The following is a 27,222-nucleotide window of genomic DNA, read 5'->3' on the forward strand; positions in this document are numbered from 1 at the left end:
AGTCCATGAATTTCTTCACCTTTTGTGAACAACCAGGGATTAATTCCAATGACACACACTACCAATGTATAATGTGCATTCTTATTTTTCCCTCACAAATTTGGGCAGAAAAGTGCACATTATACATGGCAAAATATGGTAACTATCACACACATACCTTTTTGGAATTGCCTGTCTCTGCCAACGTAAGGATAGATATAAGTTTGCCAGGTAAAATATGGAGATACAGAGTGCCCAGTTAAATTTGAATTTCAGGTAAACAATCAATAATTTTTTAGTATAAGTCCATTTTATGCAATATTTGTGACATACATATGTAAAAAAATTTATTCTTTATCTGCAATTCAAATTTAACTGTGTGTCTCATACTTTTATTTAGTAAATCTGGCAACCCTAGAAAGGGAAATTAAAGAACATTCAATGGATCGTTTTTATGACTGAGTGGCAACTGAGTTTGGTGATAGGAAATCCTAGAATAAAAAGGAATTTGGAGTTAGTTTGTAGATTTTAATGTACTTTGCTCTCTCCCTAGGGTTTTGTAAAACTAAGTGTGTGTCCTCTTGCTTTCTCACAATATCTCTGTGAAATACTTAGGAGTCTACAAATGGAGGCAAAAAGACACAGATACTGAAAAACACTCCAAGATCCCTCAGTGAGTTTGGAGTCAATTTAAACAAAATGTTGTGATTGGTTTTTGAAAGAAAAGGTAAAGTTTAGATTCATTAAATTTAAGAGCAGGAAAGGATTTTATTTGAAGACCTTTATAGTTTAGATGAGGAAATTGAAGTTCAGAAAACCTAAGTAATTTTCCCTAAGTCATCAAGCTGACTAATGGTGAAGATGACACTGAAATCCCAAACTCCTGACTCCCACCCAGCCTATGGAACTTTTTCCAGTTTACCAACACCCCATGCCCTTCCTCTTCTCCTCCCTTCCCTTTTGTTCCTCTCTTTTATGTGGTTTAGATAATCAGACTAGCCATAATCACACAATTATATAAAACACTAAGAAGATCTACGATCTTCTTAGATCTTGTAAGTAGTAGAGAGCTAGATTACTTAAGATGGATCAAGTATTTTTCTGTTCTAAACAAGGTTTACAAAAGGATTTAAAAATACTTTGTATTCATTTATTTTAGCTGTAAAGAGTTGCCATTATTAGATTGTGGCATAATCTTTTCTTTTCTAATAGGTAATGATTGCACTTCCTTTGATTTATATACATTTGGCATTTCATCCATTATACATAATGAACACGTTTGGAACCCGGAAAGAATCTGGATTTATTCAAATATACAAATCTATGAAATCAGCAGATTTTGAATGATCATGGATTGACAAGCCTGTAAAAATTCTGATTTTACACTCATTCCATGTCTAACTGCCTTGTGTATTTCTAAGACAGCAGTGAGTACTTTGCCTTATCAACTTCTCACACATTCAAGCTATCTGATCAATATCCAACAATGAGTTTTTCCTTTCATTTCTCTCCAAAACCCAGTCACAATGCCAGGCCATGCCAAAAATTTTGCAGGGTATCATTCGGTCTGTATAATTTAAAGGGAAAAACCTTGCTCATCACCAACCCAGCAAACCTCTTCTTCGGGGTTTGGTGTTCAATGCTGTTAAGCTCTCACCTTGTAGAATGTGACAACAAGAAGAGGTGGGCTTATTTAAATCCTGTCTATAACAACTTTGTGAAAAACCCTGACTGCTGAAAATGAGACTTTGGGGAATCGTGGGTTCTTTGCTCATCATTTTCACAGGGTTGAAAATGCTGCAATGACTCCAAGTCGAGACCTTAAAGAGGACAGCTGTGGCCTAGGGCAGCCTTTGCAGAGTGTGCTGGGCTCTGAGGCTTTGCTGGAGAAGGGATTTTTACATGGCTAGACTGGTGCAGTGAAATGGCAATGTTCTTTGGCATTGTCATTTTCTCAAGTTCATTTCTGAATCATCACATCTTTGAAAACTAGGGCATTTGAGGGTAGCAGAAAATAGAGAAGATTCCCTATGATTGAGAGGAGCGGGAGTCAGTCCTCAGGGATTTATACAAATGATGTCCTTGCTTGGCCTGGGGGTCTCATAAAGAACCAAAAATTAACCTAAAAGTTAGCTCACGAAGCTGAAACATGTCATACGTAGCCTTCCCTCGTGACATTGCTATCTGGGTCTGTTTCCTATTGAGAGTAGGAGACAACAATAAGCCCCCCTTTACCCAGAGCACATGCTAATCTGTGCTGATAAATCATGGGGTAGCCATAGAGAAGGGAAGATTAATGACTTTTCTTTTTTGACTACTGCATATCTAAATGCTTCTCCCACCCTTGGACCTCATTTTTTTCTTTTCTTATTAAAATCTGTGGTTCTTCTTTCTTGAAATATTCAATTCTCTTCTTTATAGAAAAAAAAAAGTCACATTTACACTTATGGAAATTTCCAATATCTTGAGGGATCTCATTCTTTATTTGCCAACTAGTTCATGTATTTTGTCATTTTTCATGAGGCAACAGAGATGACTACTTTGGAATTTATAATTATTCTAGGGGTTGATTTATTGTAAATTTTTACAATACTGCTTGTTCTTTTTGAAAGTAGTATAGTCATGTTCTTGGTGCATGTGCTTTGTGGTGGGGAGTAATTACCTGCTGACTAGATGGCTATGAATAGATTTTGAATCTTAGGGAATATTCCATTTCCCTTGTGGAAGCAAATCAGGGAATTTAATCAACCCTGGAAACTGAGGATGGAGATGAATGTAGGCTTGAATTGAATGTTGGTGTTTGAGAACTACCAGTGACGGGAAAATCAAGTAGTCTTAAAGTGTTAGCAGGTATGAGCTCCTCTTTATTTACTGGGCTGTGATCGACATAAGTTTTCTATAAAGGTTCAGCAGCTTATTTCCAGAATGTCATGGAAAACTGGTTTCTTCCAGAAAGATCCTTCAACTAAGATGGGCACAATACACACCATGATATCACTGAATTTCTAATCTTAGTGAGTCATTTCTAGTTTAAAAACCATTAAAGACAATTAAACAAAACAAAAAAAGGAACGGGCAGCCCTGTGAGATCAAGTTTCTCATAACTAGAAGTGTCTAAGTAGAAACTTCTTGTAACACCACATTGGTTTCTGAATCAGGCGGGTGGTTTGAGTAGATGACTGTTCAATGCTCTACATACGCTAAGAATCTTTGATTCTTCCAAGTAAATTAGCGACTAGAATAAGTTCAGTTCAGGAACTAAAATAAGCCCCTAGAATGGTATTGGTGTGATGCCTGAAGTGGTCATTTGCCCTGTATCCCCAACAACCAGCAGCTTGTGCCTATGACTCAGCCTTAGTTCTTACTTAAAAGGCATATGTGTGCCTGTACACATACCCAAGCTTTGCTCTGCTAGTTCCCTCTGTATGAAATGCAGCCCCATCCTAGTAGAATGTTCACTCCCCACTTAAAGACCTACCTCTAAGGTAGGATTTTCAGCTGGGGTAGTTTGGTGATTCTTTCCCCCCTCAGAGGTCACTTGATAAAGTCTGGGGATGTTTTTGGTTGTTACAACCGTGGGAAGGGGGTGCTACTGGCATTTAGTGGCCAGGGAGGCTGCTAAACAGCCTACAGCACACAGGACAGCCCCCAACAACAAAGAATCACCCAGCCTAAAATATCAACAATGCCAAACATGAGAAACCCTACTTTAAGTTAGGCGACTTGTGTGCAAAACCCCTGCTCTCTTCCCCACTATCACATAGAGATTTGTTTAAAGCACTTTACATCTACTTTAAAGCACTTACTATCACTTTGTCTCCTGGGAGTGTCATTTGGTTGGAAACTTTTTAAGCTCTGGAAACTCTTAGTATAAAAACATAAAATTGGACTACTGTGATTTGAGAGGTGGGGAGGTGAGAATATGTCTGCCTATCAGCCCCAAGGAGGATTCTTGAACCTCATAACAACAACAGCACCCAAGCAGCACTTACTCTATGCTAAGTCCTGAGCCAAAGCTTTCCATGGATTCCACACAAGAGGTATTAACATATATTGCATTATCTTATCTAATTCTTCTAAGGTTCTGTATCTGTTTCTTAAGACTGCCTTAACAAGACACCAAGTCATTGGATTTTGGGTCCACCCTAATCCAGTGTGATCTCATCTTAACTAATTACATCTGCAAAGACCTTGTAAGGTCACACTCTGAAATTTGGGGTTGCTATGGTCTGAATGTTTGTGTCCTCCCAAATTTCATAGGTTGAAAACCTAATGCCCAGTGTGATGGTATTTGGAGGTGGGGTCTTTGGGAGGCTTCATGAATGAGGCGGAGCCCTCATGAATGGGATTTGGGCCTTCATAAGTGGCCTGAGGGAGACTCCTACCCCCTTCCACTGTGAGGACACAGTGAGAAGAGGTTAATCTGCTACCCGGAAGAGGGACTTCACCAGAACCCCACCATGCTGGCACCATGGTCTTGGACTTCCAGCCTCCATTACCATGAGAAATACATTTCTGTTGTTTATAAGCCATCCAGTACTTTCAGAGCATCCTGAACAGACTAAGACGTGGGTAGACACAAATTTGGGGGGGGCGCTTTCCAACTCAGTACTGTCTGCCCTCTGGACCCCAAAAATTCATGTCCACCCTTGTGCTGAACTCTGTTTTCACTTTTCACCTTTTTTGGTAAAAACCAAAATCCTCTTTGAATTTCTTTTAGATAGAGAAAACAGGCATGAAGGTAGGTCTTTTGTAAAAGCAAAGTGGCATAACGTGAACTTTTGAAAAGCAGAGGATAGCTATATCTCTATCAGCCTGTGTCCTGACTGAAATTTTAGAAATCTAACAGTTTTCTTTTCATTTCATCCCATCTCTTTCCCTTTCAACCCAGGCTGGCAGTATCTCTGTTGGTATAAAATTCTCAGAAACCTTACATGCAACTCAATGCTTAGGAGTGAGGGAGGTCCCCGTCATCATTCCTTACTGCATCTTACCAAACACAGCATGGAGATACCAGGTGACATCTTTCACACTTTAAAAATCTCCTCAGCTGAATATCTGAGTTCATGGCTTTAAGTTCTCCTGGCCGTCCAACAGCAGAACACAGTTCAGCCAAGTTCTCTGCCCCTTTATAACCAGGATGAGAACACCTCTCATCCATGTTTTTCATTTCCATCTGCGACCTTACCAGGAGCACCTCACCTCTTCCAACTTTGGGTGGTTCCTGGCCTCCCTTGGTGTCCCTTGGTTTGTGGTTGCATCACTCCAATCTCTGCCTCTATCATCACATAGCAGTCTTCTCTGTGTCTCTATGTGTCTGCTCTTATGAGGACACCAGTCATTGGATTTAGGACCACCCCAATCCAGTATGACCTCATCTTAACTAATTACATCTGCAATGACCCTGTTTCCAAAAAACGTCACATTCTGAGGTACCAGGTGGATATAGATTTGGGGGTAGACACTATTCAACCCACTACGGGTTCCAAGCAGCAAAGTTGGAAAATCAACAAACTAAACTCAGGACCTCTTGAAGACATGCCTTCATTTTTACCTCCGCAGCTTCTAGCACAGGTTACAGACTGCAATAAAAAAAAGATGCTGCCTGAAATTTGCAGCATTATTCACAATAGCCAAAAGGTGGAAACAATACAAATGTCCATAGACAGATTAATGCATAAACAAAATATGGGGAAGGGGGTGGTAGATGAGGGTAAACGGGATTAAATATATGGTGATGAAAGGGGAACCGACTCTGAGTAGTGAACACACGACGTGATATATAGACAATGTATTACAGAATTGTACACTTGAAACCTATGTAACTTTATTAACCATTGTCACCCCAATAAACTTTAATTTAAAAAAAAAAATGTGGTCTATCCATACAATGGAATATCACTCAGCTTTAAAAAAAGGAATGAAATTCAGACAAATGCTGTAACGTGGATGAAACTTGAAAGCACTCTGCTAAGTAAAATAAGCCAAATGCAAAAGGAAAAACACTGTATGATTCCACTTATATGAGGTACTTAGAATAGTCAAATTCATAGAGACAGAAAGGAGATTGGCAGTTAACAGGGGCTGCAGGGAAGAAGGAATGGGTACAGAGTTTCAGTTTGGGATGATGAAAAAGATCTGCAGATGGATAGTGGTGACGGTTGCAATAATAGTATGAATGTACTTAATGCCACTGGATTGTAACTTAAAAATGGTTAACATGGGTAAATGTTGTTATGCATATTTTACCACAATGAAATGAAAGATATGTTTGCTGGAAGGATAACTTTGCTCACGTTCAGGACATTCTCATCCCAGATACCTAGAGTATCAGACCTCAGCTTCTAGTCCCTTCAAATCCTCACAAAAACAAGAACAACAGAATTCACTTATTGAATATTTATTATATGCCAGGCATTATGTTAAGGATTTTGCATGTATTATATTATTTAATCTGCACAAAACAACCTTCTAGTAGATATTGGAATCCCTATTTTATGGATGAGGAAACTGAGACTCAGAAAAGGTAAGTAACCAACTAACAAATGGAACACTGGGGCTTGAACCCGAGTTTTCTGTAGAGCCCAAACCCTTTATCACTTTGCTGGAAAACCTCTCTCAAACCCATGAGTCACATGTTTTGAAGATAGGGATGGAAGGCGGCTTCTGGTATAGTGTCCCCAAGTTTCTCGTGAGGAAGATAGTCGCCAAGACTTAAACAGCCCCTCCTGTTGTGCCTTGAAGTACTTCATACACATTAACTTAATCCACAACAGGCCGCAGAGGTGGGTGCTATTAACTACCCTCACTTTATAGAGGAGGACATGAGATCCGAGGAGGTTAACTAGCCCAAGTCACACAACTGGGTATCATCCCAGGAAAGTAGACTCAGGGACCTTCTAATCACCTACTTTCCTTTCACTCTCACAGGAAGAAACTGTCTGGTTAATGCAACCGGAAGGGCCGAGGACCAGCTCTTCTTCTCACCTCATGGGGACCTTATTCCTTTGCTTTGCCTTCTTCTCATAATTGAAATGTCTGTGCAATGAATGCATAAATGAGCAAAGGAAAGGCCCCCTGCTGCTTTCAGCTGAAGTTCTCAGCTGAGCCCAGAGATATCTCGCCATGGGACACCCACTAGCCCCTCTGACTTCATTTCTAACTTGAAAATGTACTTTGGTTCTCCAAGCAGAGAGGCTCTTTCAGTGCCTCTCACTGATATTTGCAGTTCTTGCACTTTTCATAGTCAGCTTTCATAAATTATTAGACTTCCTACAAAAGCATCTCTAAGGCATATGCAGAGTGGACAAGATAAATGAAACAGGAGTAAATTTTCATAAGGCCCCGGGATCCTTCCTTCTATTGCCTGGTGAATTATCCCCATCTTCTCAAGTTTTCCTGGGCCGGAAACCTCACTCAGCTTTATCAGCCTGGATCCAACTTCCAACCCGCATCTTTGGGTGGTAAAAGCATTCATCGCCTTTGCTGCTGGAGACCTGAACTCGGTTGGAAGTGGCAGGATCCCTCAGCTTGCCTACCTCAGCCCCAGCAGAGTAGAATGGGATGCCCAGAAAGTCCAGGAGGTCTTGGACTGTGTCTGTGGGCGTCCGTGTGCCCGTCCACTCAGCCACCGTCTAGTTTTTATGAAACATCTACAGCGTCAGGGCCAGTGAGGTTTCCATATCAGTAGTTACTACACGCGCACATCTTGGAGCTTCTATACATTCATGCGAGAAGCAGAAACACCAATATTAAAGGAGGGGAGCAGTAATTCATAAATATTAATAAAGGCAGCTAGCCACCTGCTCCAAGGAAGGCTATGAATGTTAACGAGGAGATGACGCATCAGTCTCGCATGTGCCAGTAGGCGGGTGCCCGAGCGCGGGCGCGCCCCCGGAGCCCGGGCACGAGCGCGGGGAGGGTGGAGGGGAGTTCGCTGCAGCAGCCGCCGCTGCCCGGCTGCCGCTGCCCGGCCGCTGCCCTGCGCTGCGCTCCGGCCGTTCTGTGGATGGAGGTGTCCCGCTGAGCCCCGGGACCCGCCTCCCTCCGCCAGGACCAGCACAGGTGCAGTCGCGGGGTCGACCTTCGTACGGACCAACCCACGGCTGTGGGGGGGAGGGGGTTGGACGGGGTGGTGAGGAGGACCTCTGACCGGTCCCATCCTGGAATCGGAAAGGAAGAGCCGGGAGGCCGGCACTCCCTGCTCCACCCTTCGCGGGAGCTTAGAGGGGACGCAGCGCCTGGCCGCGGACGTGGGACCATGGACACTGCAAGCACCATCAGAGCCTGGGCCCCCAGGCCCAGGCCTGGTGTGTGTATGTGTGTGTGTGTGTATAGAGACAGTATGTATATGTGTATGTGTGCGCGCGCGTGAGTGTGTGTATGTGTGTGTGTCTGTGCCTGAGCACGCGGTCTTCGGCCGGGGAGGCAGAGGACGCTGCCTGGTGGTGCAGGAGCAGTGGTTCGGTGCCTCCTTCTAGGACCGTTATCTGGTCTGTCACCTTCAACGCCCCAGTCTCTCTGCCCCTAAGAACCCGCCCCACCCCGCGCCGTGCGCTCCCTGGGGTGCCAGGCCTTCCCCAGGACCGAGCATTCCTGCAGGGTCAGCACCCTGGCCGCTGCGGCGGACGCTGGGGAGCGATTGTTGAACCATAGCCCAGGTCGGAGAAAAGACAAGTGTGGTGGGGGGCGCTCCGCCTGCTGTGGGCTCAGGGCCTCTAGAGCTCGGGGCGGAGGGTATTATCACAGCCCTTCTCTCTTGCCTATCCCTTCTCTTGTCTTCCCTCCTCGCTGCTTGACAGCCCTCCCACTCTGGTGTCCCGGTCTTATGGTGGCCAAAAGGGCTGTGGAGTCTGTGTGCGGCCCGCGGGATGAGCCCACCTTCCTTGGAGCGCCAGCCATTATGCTGCTTGGAGGAGTCTTTCTTTGCCCCAAGAGCCCTGGGGCGGAGGGTGGGGGGAATGTGAGATGAGGGTGAATAGAGCAGCAGGAGGAGGGGGAACTGGAGGAAGCAGAACCTCAACGGGGTTTTCTGGCTTATATGCAATGAAATACTCTCTGTCAAAATTGTGAAGCTGGCACAATCATGTATACTGACTGGGTTTTGCTGAGGAGCAGCGGGAAAACTGAAGGGGCATCAATGGAGGGCAGCCTCTAGGGATGGTGGTGGGGGCGCACAGTATCAACTGATCTATGGAGCAAGTAATGGGAAGGAGGGGGAGATGGCATGGGGCTTTTGTGGAGGCATGGGGAATTCTCTGCTGCTCTGCTCCACTCTGCTCAGCTCAGCAAAGCAGGGACTGGAAATTTGTACTGCAGCCCCAAGCTGCAGCTGGGGGCATCATTATGCTGCACGAGAGGCTTCTGTGTTTCCTACTGAACCTCTTGTTAAGCTCCGAAATACCTTTTCTTTTCCAAATTACATCATGTATTGGGAGTCAAAATAAGTGGAATAGATTATAGGACACAAACTGTAGTCCTGCACTCTGTTGTGCGATAAAGAGGAAAAGACAAGAAAACCCTTCTATGGTTCCTTTTTTTTTTTTTTTTTTTTTTGCCATTCTTCATGTATTTTTAAAAAATCGATTTGGAAGTATAGAGAAAGATGATAAGCTATCAATTGTGTTAACCCTAGCTTTTGAGGGGAGGAGGCCTCTGAGATGAGCTATGAATTAAGACAGGGGCAAGCTTGCCAGGATGCAAGAGTAGGACATTTCAGTTGGGGGGCAAAGGCATCCTACCAATAGAGAGGAGCAAAAGAGAGGGAGCTAAAGAAAGGAGAGAAGAGCGCATTATTTCAAGAGGGGCTGCCAACCCCAACCCAGAGACCAGGCCATGGAAGGGCCAGTCAGAATGCCTGACTCTCATCTCCTCTGCTGCAGCCTGCGGTCTTTCTGCAAATGCCGGGCGCATTTTGGGTGTTGAATGACTTCCGATTTCCAGCTGGCCATTCATGCACAACTTCTTGGCTCCTAGGTAGTGCATTGATGAAAATAAATCAGGCTATATATAATGGATTATGATCATGTTTTTGAACTCTAGAGTTATGATGTCCATTTCTTCTTTTATAATCTCAATGGATCCATTTCTGTAGAGCCTATGTGGGCTGAGGATAGGGGCTTTCACCACAATCTTCCTGTTGCCAACACTCAAAACTCAGTCTTAGTCCTAGATTCTAGTTGGATTGCCCTCTTGTTGCTGGTTAATTAGTATAGATTGTGCCATTTCAAATCAGCACCCCCTTCGTATTACGTACTCCTTCCAGCGCCCCTTCTCTCCTAAAGAAGTTGTACAGATTTACAGGAAGCGTAAATTTCTGAAACATCAGCCGGTTAGCTTTGATGCCTCTCTGAAATGAGACCGATGATCCAAGAGTCTTTCACCAAATGAATTGAAAATAGGAAGAGTGCTTTAGCAAAAAAGATAATAAAACTCATTCAGCAATAGTTCTCTCATTTGCTAAGTACTCTGAAGCAACGCACATAGAATATCACAGCAGGGATAGTTTTTCTTTTCTTGAAGCACTCTCACTTCACATTTCCATGTAACTAAGTTATCCTCATTTTTCTAAAATCATTGACATTTGTTGGGTACCAAGTAGTCCATACATGCTTAGCACTTCAAAGGTGATCTCATTTATTTCACAAAACAAACTTCAGTGTAAGTACTATTCTAAAATCTCATTTTATAGGTAAGAGAACTAGGCACAAAGAGGTTGATAATTGGCTCAGAGTCTCACAGTTAGGAAGTGATAGGACGAGGACGGGATCCTAGACTCCAGGCTCTTCACCATCACAGAGTCCTGCCTCCGTCAACACAAGCCCCTCATCTGTATACTTATTCTCTATTGCACTCTGATCTTTTCTAAACTCACCTGGGCACTCAGGGATTCCTAATCTTTTTTGTGCTACGGGCCCCTTTGGTAACATGGAGAAACCTATGGAATCCTTCTCTGAATTTGTTTTTAAATGCATCAAATAAAATATAGCTCTAGTCAAAGAACCGTTGGCATCTGTAGACCCTAGGTAAAGAATCCCTGACTGACAATTAGTTGTGTATTGCTTTATAGCTGTGTTGTCCAACATGGTACCACTAGCCACATGTGGCTGCTGGGCACTGGAAAGGTGATGGCTTGTCCAAATGGAGATGTACTATGAATGTAACATACACCCTGGATTTCAAAGACTTAGTATGAAAAAAGAATGTAAAATGTCTCAATATTTTAAAATATAGATTCCATTTTGAAATGGTGATATTTTGGATATATTGGATTAAATAAAATATATTACAATTAAATTATTAATTAAGTTAATATGCTACTAAAGTTAACTTTCCAACGTATTAGCTTTGTACCACCACCTTCATTTTAACAAATGAGATAATCAAGACCCATGATATTTGTCACTGAGCCAGACATTGGCAGGTCTGTTGAGCCTGTGTTCTTTCCAAAATATCACACTGCCTTTTGTAGTCTAAGGTCCTATAATTCTGCCTTTGTAAACTGTAAATACTCAGAATATGTTTTGATGTGATGTGATACTAACTTGATTTAATCCCAGTAAAATCCCAGGAGGAGCTGTCCATCTTCACCGGGCATACCCTTTGCCTCGCTTATGCAGAGTTTTAGCTTTGTGGGTAGAGATGGAGAATGGCACTCCTAGAGCCAAACCCAGGGTTTTTGCTGTCTGCTTGCGTCTCAGGTAGTGGTTCCAATTTAGGCATCTAACTGGATCAGTAATCACACAGACAGGAGAGAAAAGTTGGGTTGCCTTTCTGTGTTACAAGGAAGGAAGTTTTTTTTTTTAAGTGTGTTTTTCCAGGACCCATCAGCTCCAAGTCAAGTAGTTGTTTCAATCTAGTTGTGGAGGGTGCAGCTCACAGTGGCCCATGCAGGGATCGAACCCACAACCTTGTTGTTAGGAGCACCGCGCTCTAACCTACTGAGCTAACCAGCCGCCCCCAAGGAAGGAAGTTTTGTGTGCAGAGAAGGGTATGATAGATAATGATGCTTGTGCTGCTTGAAATTGAAAATGAGAAGCTATATCGGGGGTGAGATGATTTTTCAGTGAATACACATTGATCGATTGCCTAGCCTCAGGGCAGTGTGTGCTAGGAGCAGTGGAGGATATTCAGGGGATGTCTGTGCCCACGGGGAATTCAGATTTAAACTGGGGAGGGGTTTGGAGGTACACACACATGGATAAACCACAGTTGAAGGCAATGTATGAAGAAGGCCTGGAGCTGTTGGGAAATGAAAGGAGGCCCAAGGGTGCAGCCTTCCAGGGCACAGTGCCCAAGATGGTTATGAACTCTGGCTCTGGAACACATGGGTAATTAGGCCTGTCTCTTACAGGATAATAGATCATTTAATCCATTCCTCTAGTCCCAGACATATGTGCTGTGTCTGGGAAAATTTCACGTGCTTGTTGGAAGGTATCTATCAGTGTTCTATTCGTCTATTATTTATTGATGATGGTATTCATATCCAGATCCATGAATCCCTATCCCAAATCCTTGGGGCCAGGCATGTTTCAGAATTTAGATTATCTCAAATTTTGGAAGGCAGTCATAGAGTGCGTATTCTGCATATCATTCCCCTGGGAGCTGGGGTAGCAATCTCTATAATTAAACAACTTAATGTTTCTACAGCAAAACACACTAAATGGGATAACTTAAAACCATAAGCAGCTTTTATATTCATGCAGATCGGGTTTAGTTGCCAAATGAGCTAGGTCAGGTCAGGTTTTGCCACCAAATAAGTGATGAAAAACTTGCAGTTTTCAGAGCACATGGTTAAGGATGTGAACATATATTGAACAACATTGACATTTATGGTCTGCCAGACACTGTTCTAAGATCCTCCCTGCGTTTACTCCTTTAACCCGATGACAACCATTGGAGGTAGGTCCTGTTACTACTTCTGTCTTGAGAAGACTAAAAAGAAGCACAGAGAAGTTAAATAACTTGCTAAGGCGGCAGCTAATAAGGGTAGAACGGGATGCAAGCGTAAGCAGTCTGGTCCAGGGGCAACACACTTGATCACTCCACTTGGGTTTTTTGGAGCAGGGAATAGGAAGCCAGTGTGTCTCTAAAGTTTACTCTATTTAGGTCAGTATCACTCACACTGACAACAATATTTAAACACCTGAAGTGCGTAATAATGTGTATGTGCAGAAGCAGTGATTGCCAGGGAAGTGGCATCTTTGTTTTTAGAGAGACGCAATCATGGAATACTTGATACAGTTCCTCAGTCCAAAAGCCCACTCCACACTCACAGTACCTTGTGTATTTCTTCTAGAGAAACGAATCCTGAAAGTTGCAGCTGTGCAAGAATGGAGGCCCCACTGGTGAGTTTGGATGAAGAGTTCGAGGACCTTCGGGCCTGCTGCTCGGAGGAGCGGGAGGAGAAGCCACGGTGTCTCTACGGCTCATCTCCCCACCATCTCGAGGACCCCTCCCTCTCTGAGCTTGAGAATTTTTCTTCTGAAATCATCAGCTTCAAGTCCATGGAGGACCTCGTGAATGAATTTGATGAGAAGCTCAATGTCTGCTTTCGGAATTACAATGCCAAGACTGAGAACCTAGCTCCTGTGAAGAACCAGTTCCAGATCCAAGAGGAGGAAGAGACCCTGCAGGACGAGGAGTAAGGAGTCTTAATTGCCCTCTTCTGCTTTCGACAAGAACCCCGTAGGATCCTTGGCATAGAACTAGTTTCTGTCTATGAGTTCATGGCTTATTGCTCATCATTTTATGTCAGTGGGGCAGGGCCCTGGTAATTGCTAACATTGTTCAGTTATGTCCCTTTACAGTCACCGGCAGAGCTTTCTTAAATCAAAACCTTAAAAGAATGAAGGATTTTTAGGAAATAGAAAGGCGTCCCTAGATACAAGATAGAATTTCAGGAGCATGGTAAATTTTGGAGTCTATGTTCAGCTTTTTTTTATATCAGTGGTAACGCCCCCAGATATCAGAAATAAGGTCCAGAACAAAACTGTATGGATGACTCTGTGTCATTAGAACAATTTGCTCCAAGAAACACCAGAATTATGAACATTTCAAAGTTATTTACAACCCCTCAGAACTGGAAAATTATCTAGAAGTGTTGAGATATAGCCAAATAAGAAAGCATACCAATTGAACAGAGAGTCCATGGAATTACCCTGGACAATATCAAGGTGACAACTGGGGGCAGTGGCTTCTGAGAGTGCAGAGACCTCGTGTCACTTACTAGCCGCTATGTCAGTTCTGAACAGTAGTCAAGCAAAGAGATCTGAGGAAAGTGCTGTTTGAGAAGTGACTAGACAGAAAAGAAGGGGGTAATTTATTATATAAAGAAGGGTGTTTGGGGGAATTTAGTAAAAAAAACCACAAAAACTAAAACGCGTCAATTCTCTACAGAGGTGAAATATGCACCAGTTGTTCTTTAGGCATCACACAAGAAATGTCAAGTACTTGGTAATGGAAGTGTTGAGCAACTGTGCTTTTGGCTTCTCTTTTTGTGGATAAGAATGGGAAGAGTTGACCATGAACAAGTTGGGTAAGAGGTGTGTTCTAGAGGATTGAACCTGACCATATTTGGCAGGTCGTTGCTCATTTGGTGACTAATACTGTATCTCTGTGAATACAGGGCTATATATCTGTCTGCCTTACTCACTATTGTATCCCCACTGTCTAACATAGTGCTTGGTGTGTTGTAAGTGATCAAATAATATTTTTTGAATGAAATATTGAACATTGAATGAATTGGATGAGCAATAATAGCTAGCCTTGTAGGTGCATTGAAAGTATTTCTAGATCCATGCTATTTCCATCTTTTCTTTTTAATTAGTGCTAGCCTAACGGCATGATCATAGAGAACATTTCACTCTGGTGACTAGTACTACCACTGTGGGCTGTGTGTTCTGATTCCGTTTTAAGTTTCAAACCGATTAGTTTTTAGATACTGAGACTGTTATAATTTGCTCAGCTCCTTTAAGTCAAAAAAGCATGTCTGTGAGGCTTTATTATACAGGGTATTTTTTCACTCTAGTTCATTGCACCAAGCAATGGACTAGAAATACAAAGACTGTGAATTCTCATTTTCACTCTCTCACTAACTCGCAGTGTGACCTTGGGCTAGTCACTTAACTCTAGTTGACTGTGTGGGTCCTCATCTTTGAAACCTCCAGAGCTTAATCTTGATGAAGCAGATGAAGGAGTTTCAAAGAACCTAATTTCTTACCTCACCCAGGCTGTGCTCTGAAAATGACATTTTAAGATGTGTCTAATTCCTTTTGCTTCCAACAAATCATTTCTCCCCTATCTCATCCTCCCCCTCCCCCTGCTTCATTAGGGATGAAGGTCCAGGGAGCAGGTTCTTATTCTTTTCTAGCACATTAGCAGAGGCCACTCAATGTCAATTACCGTCACAGGGGGTTATTGGTTTTCTCATCCTGATTTTTCTGACTTGCGTGCCTCACTGACTGCCTCAACTAAAAGACCAAAGTTTGAATAATTACTTAGAGATAAAGCATGATTTGAGGATGGTGTAGAGGGAGGAATCTAGGAAGGGAGAAATTAACACTGTGCTTTCTAGGCAGTCGGTGTATCTAAAGCTTTACAACTTAAAACAAAAATCATAATTGAATTACGTATTTTGTTTTTTAGGCACTTATCCAGATAGTTCAACTGTAAAATTATGATGAGGTAAAGGAAAAAGATGATTTAATATCTAACTTGGTTGTGATTCTCCGGAGCATAGCTCTAGCGTTCTAATAAACTTGGTTAGGTTTAGTATTTTAGAGGGCTATTTCATTCACAAATGAAAGTGTTTTGGGTGGGCTGGAGTTAAATAATAGAAGCTTAAAGCAAAAGCAATGGAATTCTTGGTCAAACTAACCTCCTTAAAGGTAGCACAAATCATTAAGCAAATGCACTGATTCCCTTTGAAATTTTGATTTTTTTAGTTCTCATTTGGAACTGTTTGGATAGTAGGGAATTGGCTGAGATATCAATTTATCTCTGATTCGTCAGGGCATGGAAGTTCTAGACATTAAAACAGAGTCAAACTTGAATATGTATTTCCTGTTTTTAATTTTTTTTTTCCTTTTCCCCCCCTTCTTCTGCCTTCCCACCCCACACTCCGGTTCAAGCCGTTGTTTCTGTCTAGTTGTGTAGGACACAGCTCCCTGGCCCATGCTGGTATTATGAGCCTTGCGTTCCCCTCGGCTGAGGCAGTCAGTTGCCAGTTGTCGGTCAGCCGCTCACAGCAGCTCATTGCAGTTCACGCTGGCTGCAGACCACTCACGCTGGCTGCCGGCCACTCACGGTAGCCCATAGCAGCATGCAGCAGCCCATGGCCGTTCACGCTGGCAGCATGCCAGCCACTCACACTGGCCACCAGCCCAGCTCCAGGGAGAGCTGTTGTTCACAATCTTAGCTGTAGAGGGCGCAGCTCACTGGCCTATGTGGGAATCCAAGTGGCGACCTTGGAGTTAGGAGCAGTGGTGCTCCAACCACCTGAGCCACCAGGCCGGCCCATATTTCCTGTTTTTAAATTTAGAAACTATTTTAGAATCTGTTCTTTGCTTATATGTGTTCACCCTTACTTTTATCATAAGAGATCGGACCCGGAGACCAGAGCTTCCTAGGGGCCACTACAAAATGGGAACGGACAGTCCTCACCCCACTTCCTGCCTTGTTGGGGTCCCTTCCAGCCCTCTTGCTAGTGCCCTGGAGACAGAGGGGCCAAACATGTGAGAACAATGACAGTTTCCTGCTCTTTAGATGGAATTATGGGGTTAAAGGTGATGTTAAAAAATAAAGTCCGCACAATAAATAGATAGCCTGGAGTTAGTCATACGTTAAGATGAAGACAAGTAAATACCAAATAATCAGATAGAAAAAGCTGGCAGATAACTGTGGTTTTTAGGAAAGTTAATTCTCTGCTTAGAGGTTCAGTTTCCTCATATAGGAGGCAGAGATAGTATTGATTCTGTTTAAGGATTTGAAAGACTCCAAAGAGTTGTTCAAAGTCAGTAATGTGCTAATAATTCCCAAGTATTAGCTGCAAAAGTGTATTCACGTTAACACACATCTAAATGTGGATGTTGGCACTGCTGGACATAAATGAAACATTGGACAAGGGCTGTAGCCAGCCTAATGGGGGTTGAGGGAAATGTTACCAAGTTGGAATTCTAATAAGCTCTGTAAATTGTCTACTATATTGTCAGGAATAGATATATACCGTGTTTTCCTGAAAATAAGACTTAGCCGGACAATCAGCTCTAATTCGTCTTTTGGAGCAAAAATTAATGTAAGACCCAGTCTTATTTTACTATAATATAAGACCGGGTCTTATATAATATAGTATAAGATGGGGTCTTATATAATACAGTATAAGACCGGGTCTTATATTAATTTTTGCTCCAAAAGATGCATTAGAGCTGATTGTCCGGCTAAGTCTTACTTTCGGGAAACACGGTAGATGTGTGTGTGTGTGTGTGTGTGTGTGTGTAGCAGGATTAATACAGCCTTGATAGCTATGTTGCCAGTTCCAGACCTGAATTTTTGTATAGGTGTTATCACAATCCATTCTGTTTGGTTTGTTCATCCTCTACCAGCATCCTTTCCCAAGCACCTAGCCCTTTCTGGTAAAAAGCAGTTTAGTCAATTCTACAGGCATCTAAGCCCAGGCTATAGAATAACTCCTGAAAAGCCTTTTCTGTTATTATAGGCACTAAGAGAGCAAAGTGAATTTTGGGTGCCATGGCAGCATAATGACAGGAATTGAGGCAACCTGCTTAATCTTAGTTCTTTGATAAAAGATATAGTAGATAGCTTTCAAGGCCTCCTTTCCCCAAGATAAGAGTAAATGGCAGGATGCTTCTCAGGGAAGTGGAATTTTATAGTCCAACCCAGCATACCTATAAAACGGGCTATGTCCATTCCCAAGGACCCTGCTTACAATCAGATAGACAGCCTCTCTGGGGAGAAAGCCCTGTCCACTCTCTTCCTTACAAAACACTTTATGTTTCCCCTTTCACCACCACTCCTCATTCCTGTGGCTGCCTGCCTCCCAGTGTTCTGCCTTTGCCTTTCATTGAAACTTCCTGGGGATGGAGACATAGACAGAGCAGCGTGTGCCCCTGCTGTTCGTGCCATTCCATCTTCTGTGTATCGATGAAAGCATACTGTCTAGAACAACGTAGTTACAGATTTTTCATGCAGAGCCAGTTTCTGAATTGCTGTTCTAGAGTGTGATTTGGACCTTGGTATATAATTCTGATGCCTGTGCCAATCATAAAATTCATCAAGAATGGGAAGAGTTAAGTGGTTAGGGATATAGGCTCCGTAACTCTGTGACCTGGGTTCAAATCCCATCTCTGTCATTACTGTCTCTGTGAACTTAGACAAGTTTAAATTCCCTGGATTCAGCTTTTTTTTTTCCCTCTCATTAGTATTGCCCTACAGAGTTGTTGTGAGGAGTGAATGAATTAATCCACATAAAGTTTAGAATAATACCTGTTTTATGGTAAATGCTTGTTAAGTGTTGTCTGCTATTGTTGTTATTGTTAAATGGGCAAATGATTACAAGGAGATGAGAGTCACTATCTTAAAGGTTGTTTATGAACATCAAAGGATAAAAAGTACCTCTGAAAGGAAGAAAACCTGGACAAAGCCTGAAAGAGAATGAGGATGGCTTGACATTCCGAGGAGATAAATGTTTAGAGAATTGTTACTAAAAATCTAGAATTAGAAGATGAAATCCAGAGTATGACAGTGGAGGCTCAGATGAGAAAATCTGCTACTCCCTAAAAGATTTGAGAGAGTCCTCAGCTGTCACTTTCAGGATGTGAAGAGCTTCAAGGTCATTGGAAAGTGCAGTCTAACGTTCCCGGCTTCCTTCCTGCCTAGGAGAGAGGTCCGTACCAAAGGCTCCTGCCTATTTTGGGCTTTGCTGAGTTTCATTTTCCAGGTACTTGCTGCAGGGACAAATTTGAAGGTCAGCGCCTGCATTGCACATTGTTCATTTTCACAGCGGAGAATGTGATGCAGTGATGCAAGGAGTTGTCCACTGACCTTTCTAGTGGGTGTGGTGCTTGGAGTTCTGTCTTGGAGAGAGCAAATCATATTTGCCTCTTGGCTTTCAAATGCTAATGAGACTTGGATTTAGAATTAGGCTGGATTAATGAAGCTCTAATAGTGCCTGATGGAGATTGGATTATCACCCCATGTTTAAGAAGTAGACTCTGAAATCCTGCTGAATGAATACTTGATGAGCTCTCACAAAGTGCTTTCTTCTAATTGTAGGAAAATAATGAATAAGCGGTTAACCCAAGCATTGCCATTAACTTGTGTTTTCTTGAGTTCGTTTAGTTTTAGCACCAATTTTAAATTGTATACATTGTGCACTAGGAAAAGCTACATGCTTATAGACTCATATTTCATATCTCATTCCTGATTTTATATATGTTACGAGCACTTCTCTTCCCCATTTTATGTGTCTGATTTTAATTTCAAGTATCTGTGCTCCTATGTATGCGCATACATATATATTCCCTTGTGCTATCTCTATCTATCTATCTATCTATCTATCTATCTATCTATCTCTATCTATATATATCTTATCTTTTCAGCATTTTAACCCTTATTTTGTCATGTTTTATATTTGATCCATATGTATACATATTTGCTTATTTTTAAATGGCTATTTCCACATATTAGTATACTTTCCTTGGCTCATAGATATCACTCATGTTTGACATGCAGCGGCACCTGAGGGGGACTGCATACCGCCCTCGTTTATCATTATCTACTAGTAACACGAGCATTAATGGCTTTCATGGATGGCATTATTTTAGGAGCTTGGTTTACCGATTTACATTAATCTCTTGGTGTTGACTAAGTTATTTATTTTTCTGTGTGTGAGAATTTGTGACATGATTTTCCCCACCCCCTTTCTTCCCCAAAGAAATTTCTGAAATAAGTGAGTTAAGCAACAAGAACTGTAGAAAACACTTTCTTGTAATGTACGTATCAGAATTTTAAAAAGAAATGTAATAAAGGGAGCCCCATCTTCCCCCCACTGAAAAGTAATTGTGTGTTTATTGGTTCCTTTCATATATTTCCCTTAGAGTGTCCATGATGGAGACGTGGCACACTTAGACTCTACATTGCTGGACAGCAGGATTGTGCCACCCGCGGGCTTGCTAAGCATTTTGGGTAATAAGTAAGCATTAACAGCATTGGCACTAGATGATGACCCTGATGTTATTGCGATCCATCCTGAAAATCTGCCCAGATCTTTATCTCTATCTATCTCTCTGTCTCTGCCTCTATCTCTGTCTCTCTATCTCTCTCTCATACTTCTCTGCCCATAGGAAAGGAAACGGGCATTTCTTAGGTTCATGAGACATGAACTATTTGGTTGAGGGACATATTTATTTTCTGGGCCAATTTATTTTTTGCCAGAGGTGGTTTCATTCAGTGTTTCCCTGAAAATAAGACCTAGCCGGACAATCAGCTCAAATGCGTCTTTTGGAGCAAAAATTAATATAAGACCTCGTCTTATTTTACTATAATATAAGACTGGGTCTTATATAATATAATATAATATAATATAATATAATATAACATAACATAACATAACATAACATAACATAACAAAACATAATATAATATAATATAATACAATTCTCGGTCGTATTTTACTATAAGACTGGGTATAATATAATATAATATAATATAATACCCGGTTTTATGTTAAGTTTTGCTCCAAAAGACGTATTAGAGCTGATTGTCCGGCTAGGTCTTATTTTCAGGGAAACATGGTTGTAGACGCTACCATTTGTATCTCAATGGTAAGGAATTCCTATTCTCTGAAGCAAACACCTATCACATGGAAGCTTCTGGCCAGGGTCCATTCTCTTGGTTTTTTCTCTCCTGGTTGTGCCTCTAATTCAGTTTCTAAACTGCTTTGCTCCTGCATACTGGAAGGCAGATGACCTCAGCCTGGTACACACAGAAGCCTCTCTCCTCCCCTGGCTCAGCTCTTCCTTCCTCCAGGCTGGGCCCGCACCACAGATGTGTGCTAATGAGAGCTTCTCTTTGTTTACAGGGTTTGGGATGCTCTGACAGACAATTACATCCCTTCACTCTCAGAAGACTGGAGGGACCCAAACATGGAGGCTCTGAATGGAAACAGCTCTGACACTGAGGTACCTCTCTGCCCTCCACCCCCCCACTTAATAGAGCTTGAGAAGATGTGGATTCTAGTTAGAAAAACAGTCAGTAACTCAACAGTGTACCCCATTAGTTCGAAATCATTGCTGGGGAGGTAGGAGTTGTGGAGGAGGTGAAAAATAAGATGAGAGGGCACATCCAGGGTACATGCGTTCTCTGTGGAAAATGTAAACACAGATACTTCTATGCTGATCTCTGTACTACCACAAGGAAAACTGGGTGGTCTGAAGGAAGAGGAGGAGAGTGCTTATCACAGGCGTCTTTTGTGTTCAAATAATGATGGTTAAAATGAACAGTTCAGTCCCATCAGAAACAGTGCTGAGAGCAAGTGCTGACCAATCTGTGGCCTGCTCCGGGCCTGGCTAACGGCCAGAGTTGGAGCCCAGATATTAGTGAGGTGGCCATGCAATGGGGGAGAATTCTTTATGAAACTCATCCAACGAGACGTTTATGTGGCTGGACCTGACTCACATTCTGTGGTTGCTGATGCCAAAGAAGAAAGACTAAGGGCTTCTGAAAAAATAAAGGGGATACTTATTTTGGGTTGATTTGCACAGGCTGTGGGCAGCGACCTTTCAGAAGAGCCACAACAGAGTGAACCTGCATATAGATTCATTCCTAGCTGAATTTGCCCCCTCCTAGCTGAATCTGCATATAGAAAGTTACAATCATTTAATGACTTTCTCCATACTAAAAGTCAGTTTCTGCCTTGCTTGTTTTTCTAGTTTCAGCTGTAAAGGAAATTCAAAATTTCTTATTTGGAAGGGCTGTCATAGCAAATGAGGGACGTGGGTAGATCTGATCTTCTTAGTTGCTCTAAGATTGAGTCCAAGAAAAAGAGCGAGAAAGAGAATTCCCTTACTGGGCGATATTTCTGCAGATCATTGCCCAAAACAGCACAGCAAAGCGATTAGTTGGCTGATTTTTTGAAAAGGTGGCTGTATAGCCTTCTTAACTCTTCTAATAATTAGCAATCCCAAATTCTCAAAAACCTCAAGGCATCATTGACTGGGGCAGGTAAGATGGTGACGTTGAGACTAAGATATCTGATACCAGCCTACTCGGCATAGATCTCAGAGGGTATGTCTCAGGTCCTATTTTGAACTCCCACCTACTTATTTTCTCCTGTGCTTATATGTGTGGTTGTGGGGACAGAGCCCCAGAGAGCAGTTTCCAGGCTCTCGGCCTCACGTGGAGGGGTGCTGGCTCCGGTAGTAAATGGCCATCAACTGTGATTGGATGGCCATCAGCTGTGGCTAGTTGGCCGTCAACTGTAACCAGTGAGCCATTGGCCACTAATATAACTGCTGTGGCTATGCTAGCAGAAAAAATGGGGGCTAGCAAGAAGATGGTGGCTGAGCTAGCAAGAGCGGATTGCAGTTAGCAAGTGGGGTTGGTTGGCAGAGACAAGTGGACAGCGGGTTGCGGACAGTGTGGCTCCTGCTTCCTATGTCTCCAACCAAGCCGTTAGCAAGAGTATAGCGGTATGGCTCCCCTATCTATGTCTCCATGGGTGTTCCTTTTTGGCCTCACCATATCCTGCGTTCTTATGTGGGGAGCAGGAGCTGAGACTCCCGCAGGTTGCCCCGCATGACAGTGGTGTTTAGTAATTACCCCAAAAATGCAAAGGAGAAAATAGGCAATAATGGAACACGTCTAGTTACTGAAAATAAATAAGTCCATCGTGATGCAAAAGGCAGATTTTGCTTTGTTCTCTTTTGCCACCTTTCCAACTCATTTTGTGGATTAAGCCAAACGATATCTAAGATAGTCTGCCCTTCAAAAGGACTCCAATTTATTCTCATTTGCAGATTTCCCTCAAGAGGGTTAATATTTCAGGGCAAATTGAATGACCCTGAGAAGAATGATCTTGAGCTCCTTTCCTTGTAGAATTTCTTCCATCTAACCCGTGGGGAAAAGATAGGGTAGCAAAAGTGGATGGATCAAGGCTGTTTTATTTCATCCTCCTTAATTATCTGCATTCATTACAGTAGAAGCTCTTTTAACTGACCTCAGTTTAAACGACTTGCTAGATTAACCAGTGCTCCGTATTCCTTCTGTAAAACATACTGACTGGATGCCCTTGGCATGCTGAATTTCAGCACACAGTTAGTAGGCTTCTCTCTAGCGAGCCTGAATAGCTCTTCTACTTAAGTTGTTCGTTGCCAAGAATCAGTTGTGTTTGTTCCCAAACCTGTCCATGCTTGTCCTTGTGAGGTAACTAAGTAACTTAATTAAATATTATACAAACTGTTGGATTATGACCACAGAGAGTCATTTTGGCTTCCTTAAAATTCAAATAACACATGTACATAGTTATGAAAGTCAAATAATGCTTTTAAAATAATGTAAGACTTAAAACAAATCAAAACAACAGCCCCTGACTTGTCTTTCTCTACTCCATAGAGGCAACCACGTTTATTGCTTTCAGCTGTTTGTTTTGGCAGGTATCTTCAATTTTCTAAATAACACATTTATGTTGTTATTTCTTTGCTTATTTAAAATAAACAGTTTTGGCTGTTATCTACTAACTTTGTATTATGGAAGATAAGATTTAATTCTTTTACATCTCCTCAAATGCTCCAGCTTCGCCTGTCCCCTTCTAATATAGGATTGTCACTAACTTATAGTTAAATCAATATTAAACACACTCATGTAACTCTGTAAGTACTGTTTCTTGCTGAATCGTGTAGGGTTCTGTAAGAATGTTTCCTCTCTCGTACAACTTTTTGTTTAACCTAGAGTGAAGCATTACCTAGTTTTCTCATTTGCTTAGTTTCCTATATATCTATCACTAGTTCAACCCAAACTCTGAGTGAACTCTAAATCTCACAATAAGGTTAAAAAAATCAGATATTCTATCACTTCAATTTTTTTTTCTAGACGCTATCTTTTTTTTTCTTCTTTTTTTTTTTTTTAATTTTATTTTATTAAATTTATTGGGGTGACAATTGTTAGTAAAATTACATAGATTTCAGGTGTACAATTCTGTATTACATCATCTATAAATCCCATTGTGTGTTCATCACCCAGAATCAGTTCTCCTTCCATCACCATATATTCGATCCCCCTTACCCTCATGTCCCACCCCCCACCCCCCACCCCCAACCTATCTAAACTAGTACCTTCCGTCTTTCTGCTATAAACTAGCCTGGTTGTACACTAAACATACAGCTGTGGTCCTGGGAACCCCTCAGCTTCATCTTGGGGATTCTTCTTGTGTCTCTTTCCAGTCCTCTGACTGCCATCTTGTTATCTTTCTGGATATATTCCCTTGTTTTGGTGAAAAAAAAATTCACTATATTCTTGAGAAAGAGTACAGAAGAATATACATTTTAGAATATATGAGAATGTCTTCATTCTTCTGTTGTCTACTTGATGGAGAATTTGACTTGATAGTTATTGTAGGTTGTGAAATTATTTTACTCAGTATTCTGAGGGCTTTGTTCTCTTCTCTTCCAGCTTTCAGTTGCTGGGAGAAATCCCAAATCTATCCAGATTTGTCTTTTATATGTGACTCTCTTTTGGTTCTCTTCCAAAGCTTTTAGAATATTTTCATTTTCCTTTCTTGTTTGAAATTTTACAATAATGTGCCTTATAATGAATGAATTAAAAACATTGATTTTGTTTATTCTGCATGATAGTGGACCCTTTTAACCTGGAAGTTCATGACTTTATATTGTAGCTTGTTTTCTTGTGTTATTTCTCTGAAGATTAATTATTTCTGTTTTCTGCTTCTATTGAGACGCATATATAGTTTTCTCCTTTATTATGTTAATGTGGTGAAGCACATGAATTGATTTTCAAATATTAAATCAACCTTGCATTCTTGAGATAAACTCCACTTGGTCATGATGTACTATTATTTTATTTTACTTTATTTATTTTTTTGTTTTCTCTTTTTCTCACAGCTTTATTGAAAGATAATTCACATAAAATAAATGGCACATATTAAAGTGTGTATTTTGATTAGTCTTGACATATGTATGTTTCTGTGAAACCACCTCAATCAAGATACTGAGCATATCCATCACTCTTCCCATTCACCCCCCCAATCTCCAGGAAACCTGTTTCTGTCACCATAGATGAGTTGCATTTTTTAGAATTTTGTGTAAATGGAATCATGCATCATGTACTCTTTTAGAACTCAGTATAATTGTTTAGATATTCATCCATTTTACTGTATCAACCGTTCATTCCTTTTTATTGCTGAGTAATGTTCCGTTATATGGATATACTATAATTTGATTATTCACTCACCTATTGATGGACATTTACATTGTTTCCACTTTTTGAATATTGGAACTAAAGCTATTATGAACATTCTTGTGTAAGTCTTTTTGTGGATATATGTCTCCATTTCTCTTGGATAAAAACCTTTGAGTGGAATGTCTGGGTCACATGTTAATTGTATGTTTCATCTGCCAACTGTTTTCCAGTTTGAGTGTTCCAATGATTCCACATCCTCACCACTTGTTATGAACAACATTTTTAATTTTAGACATTCAAGTAGGTATATAGTAACATCTTATTTTGGTTTTAATTTGCATTTCCCTATGTAATATATGATATTGAACATCTTTTCATGTGCTTATTTATAACCCATGTATCTTTGGTGAAGTGCCTATTCAAATCTTTTGCCCATTTTCTTAGTGGGTTGTTATATTCTTATTATTGAGTTGTTAGCGTTCCTATGATAAAAGATAAAGCAAAGCATATTAAATGTGTAAGACTTTATTTGAACAAAAATCAATTCAAATTGGGCAATGCCAAATCCAAAGTGGTTAGGAGTATTCAACTGACATGAGGTAGAAAAAAGACTTTTATAGAGAACAGGTGGAGACAAAATACGGAAATCATTTGACTGGCTACAGTTTAAGTGGTTGTATGATTTGGGAAAGACTAGTTGGCTGTGATTGGTTGTCCTTTGGTTTGAATTCTTAACCTTGAGGCATTAGAAGCTTAAGTTTAGGTTTGCTTTGTAGGCCACTAAGCCATTAAATCCACTTCAGTCTAATGACCAATCCTTGTTTAATTAATTTAACACATACCATGTTTCCCTGAAAATAAGACCTAGCTGGACCATCAGCTCTAATGCATCTTTTGGAGTAAAAATTAATATAAGACACGGTTTTATTTTACTATAATATAAGACTGGGTATAATATAATCTATAATATCGGGTCTTATATTAATTTTTGCTCCAAAAGACGCATTAGAGCTGATGGTCCAGCTAGGTCTTATTTTCAGGGAAACATGGTATATTCTAGATATTTAACACATATATTCTAGATATACATCCTTTGTTTGATATGTCTTTTATGAATATTTTCTTCTTGTCTATCGATTGCCTTTTAACTTTCTTCACATTATGTATTTTTAAATTATTTTTTATTGGGCAATGTTGGAGAACAGTGTTTTTCAGGGCCCATCAGCTCCTAGTCAAGTCATTGTCCTTCAATTTAGCTGTGGTGGGTGCAGCCCACTGGCCCATGTAGGAATCAAACTGGCAACCCTGTTGTTAAGAGCTTGTGCTCTAACCAACTGAGCCGTCCGGCTACCCCCTCTTCACATTATGTTTTAAAGATCAAATGTTTTTTTAAATATGGTGAAGTCCAACTTATTGATTTCTTTTCTTTTTATAGTTTGTGCTCTTTGTATGGTGTTTAAGAAACTGGGAGACCCATAGTCACTGAGATTTTTTTCTTAAGCCTTCTAGAGATTTTATAGTTGTAGCAGTTATATGGCTTATCATCCATTTCTAATTAGTTCCTCTATATGGTGTGAGATAAGGGTCAAGATTTATTTGTGTTTGTGTGTGTGTGTGTGTGTGTGTGTGCGTGGCTATCCATTGTTTCAGTGCTATTCACTGGAAATATTATTTTTTCCCTATTAAATTGTCTTTGGCACATTTGTTGAATATCAATTGACCATATATGTGTAGATGTATTTCTGAATTCTCTATTCTGTTTCATTGGTATATGTGTCTTTATGTCAATATTATGCTGTATCCATTACTGTA

The 27,222-nt window shown here is 41.2% G+C and overlaps 1 protein-coding gene across 2 annotated transcripts in view; it reads left to right on the forward strand.

The window, feature by feature from the left end:
* Positions 1–7,894: 7,894 nt before the first annotated feature.
* FEZ1 (fasciculation and elongation protein zeta 1) overlaps positions 7,895–27,222 on the forward strand; it is a 39,641-nt gene continuing 20,313 nt past the window's right edge. For both annotated transcript variants that reach the window (XR_002135750.2, XM_019710524.2), the window contains exons 1-3: positions 7,895–8,043; positions 13,277–13,621; positions 21,077–21,176. Coding sequence is in view for 1 of the 2 variants with exons in the window: in XM_019710524.2 (XP_019566083.1) it covers positions 13,311–13,621; positions 21,077–21,176 (411 nt within the window). In the remaining variant the exon portion in view is untranslated. The remainder of the gene's footprint in view (positions 8,044–13,276; positions 13,622–21,076; positions 21,177–27,222) is intronic.

The sequence above is a fragment of the Rhinolophus sinicus genome, linkage group LG16 (assembly GCF_036562045.2).
Source record: "Rhinolophus sinicus isolate RSC01 linkage group LG16, ASM3656204v1, whole genome shotgun sequence".
NCBI classification, from domain to species: Eukaryota; Metazoa; Chordata; class Mammalia; order Chiroptera; family Rhinolophidae; genus Rhinolophus; species Rhinolophus sinicus.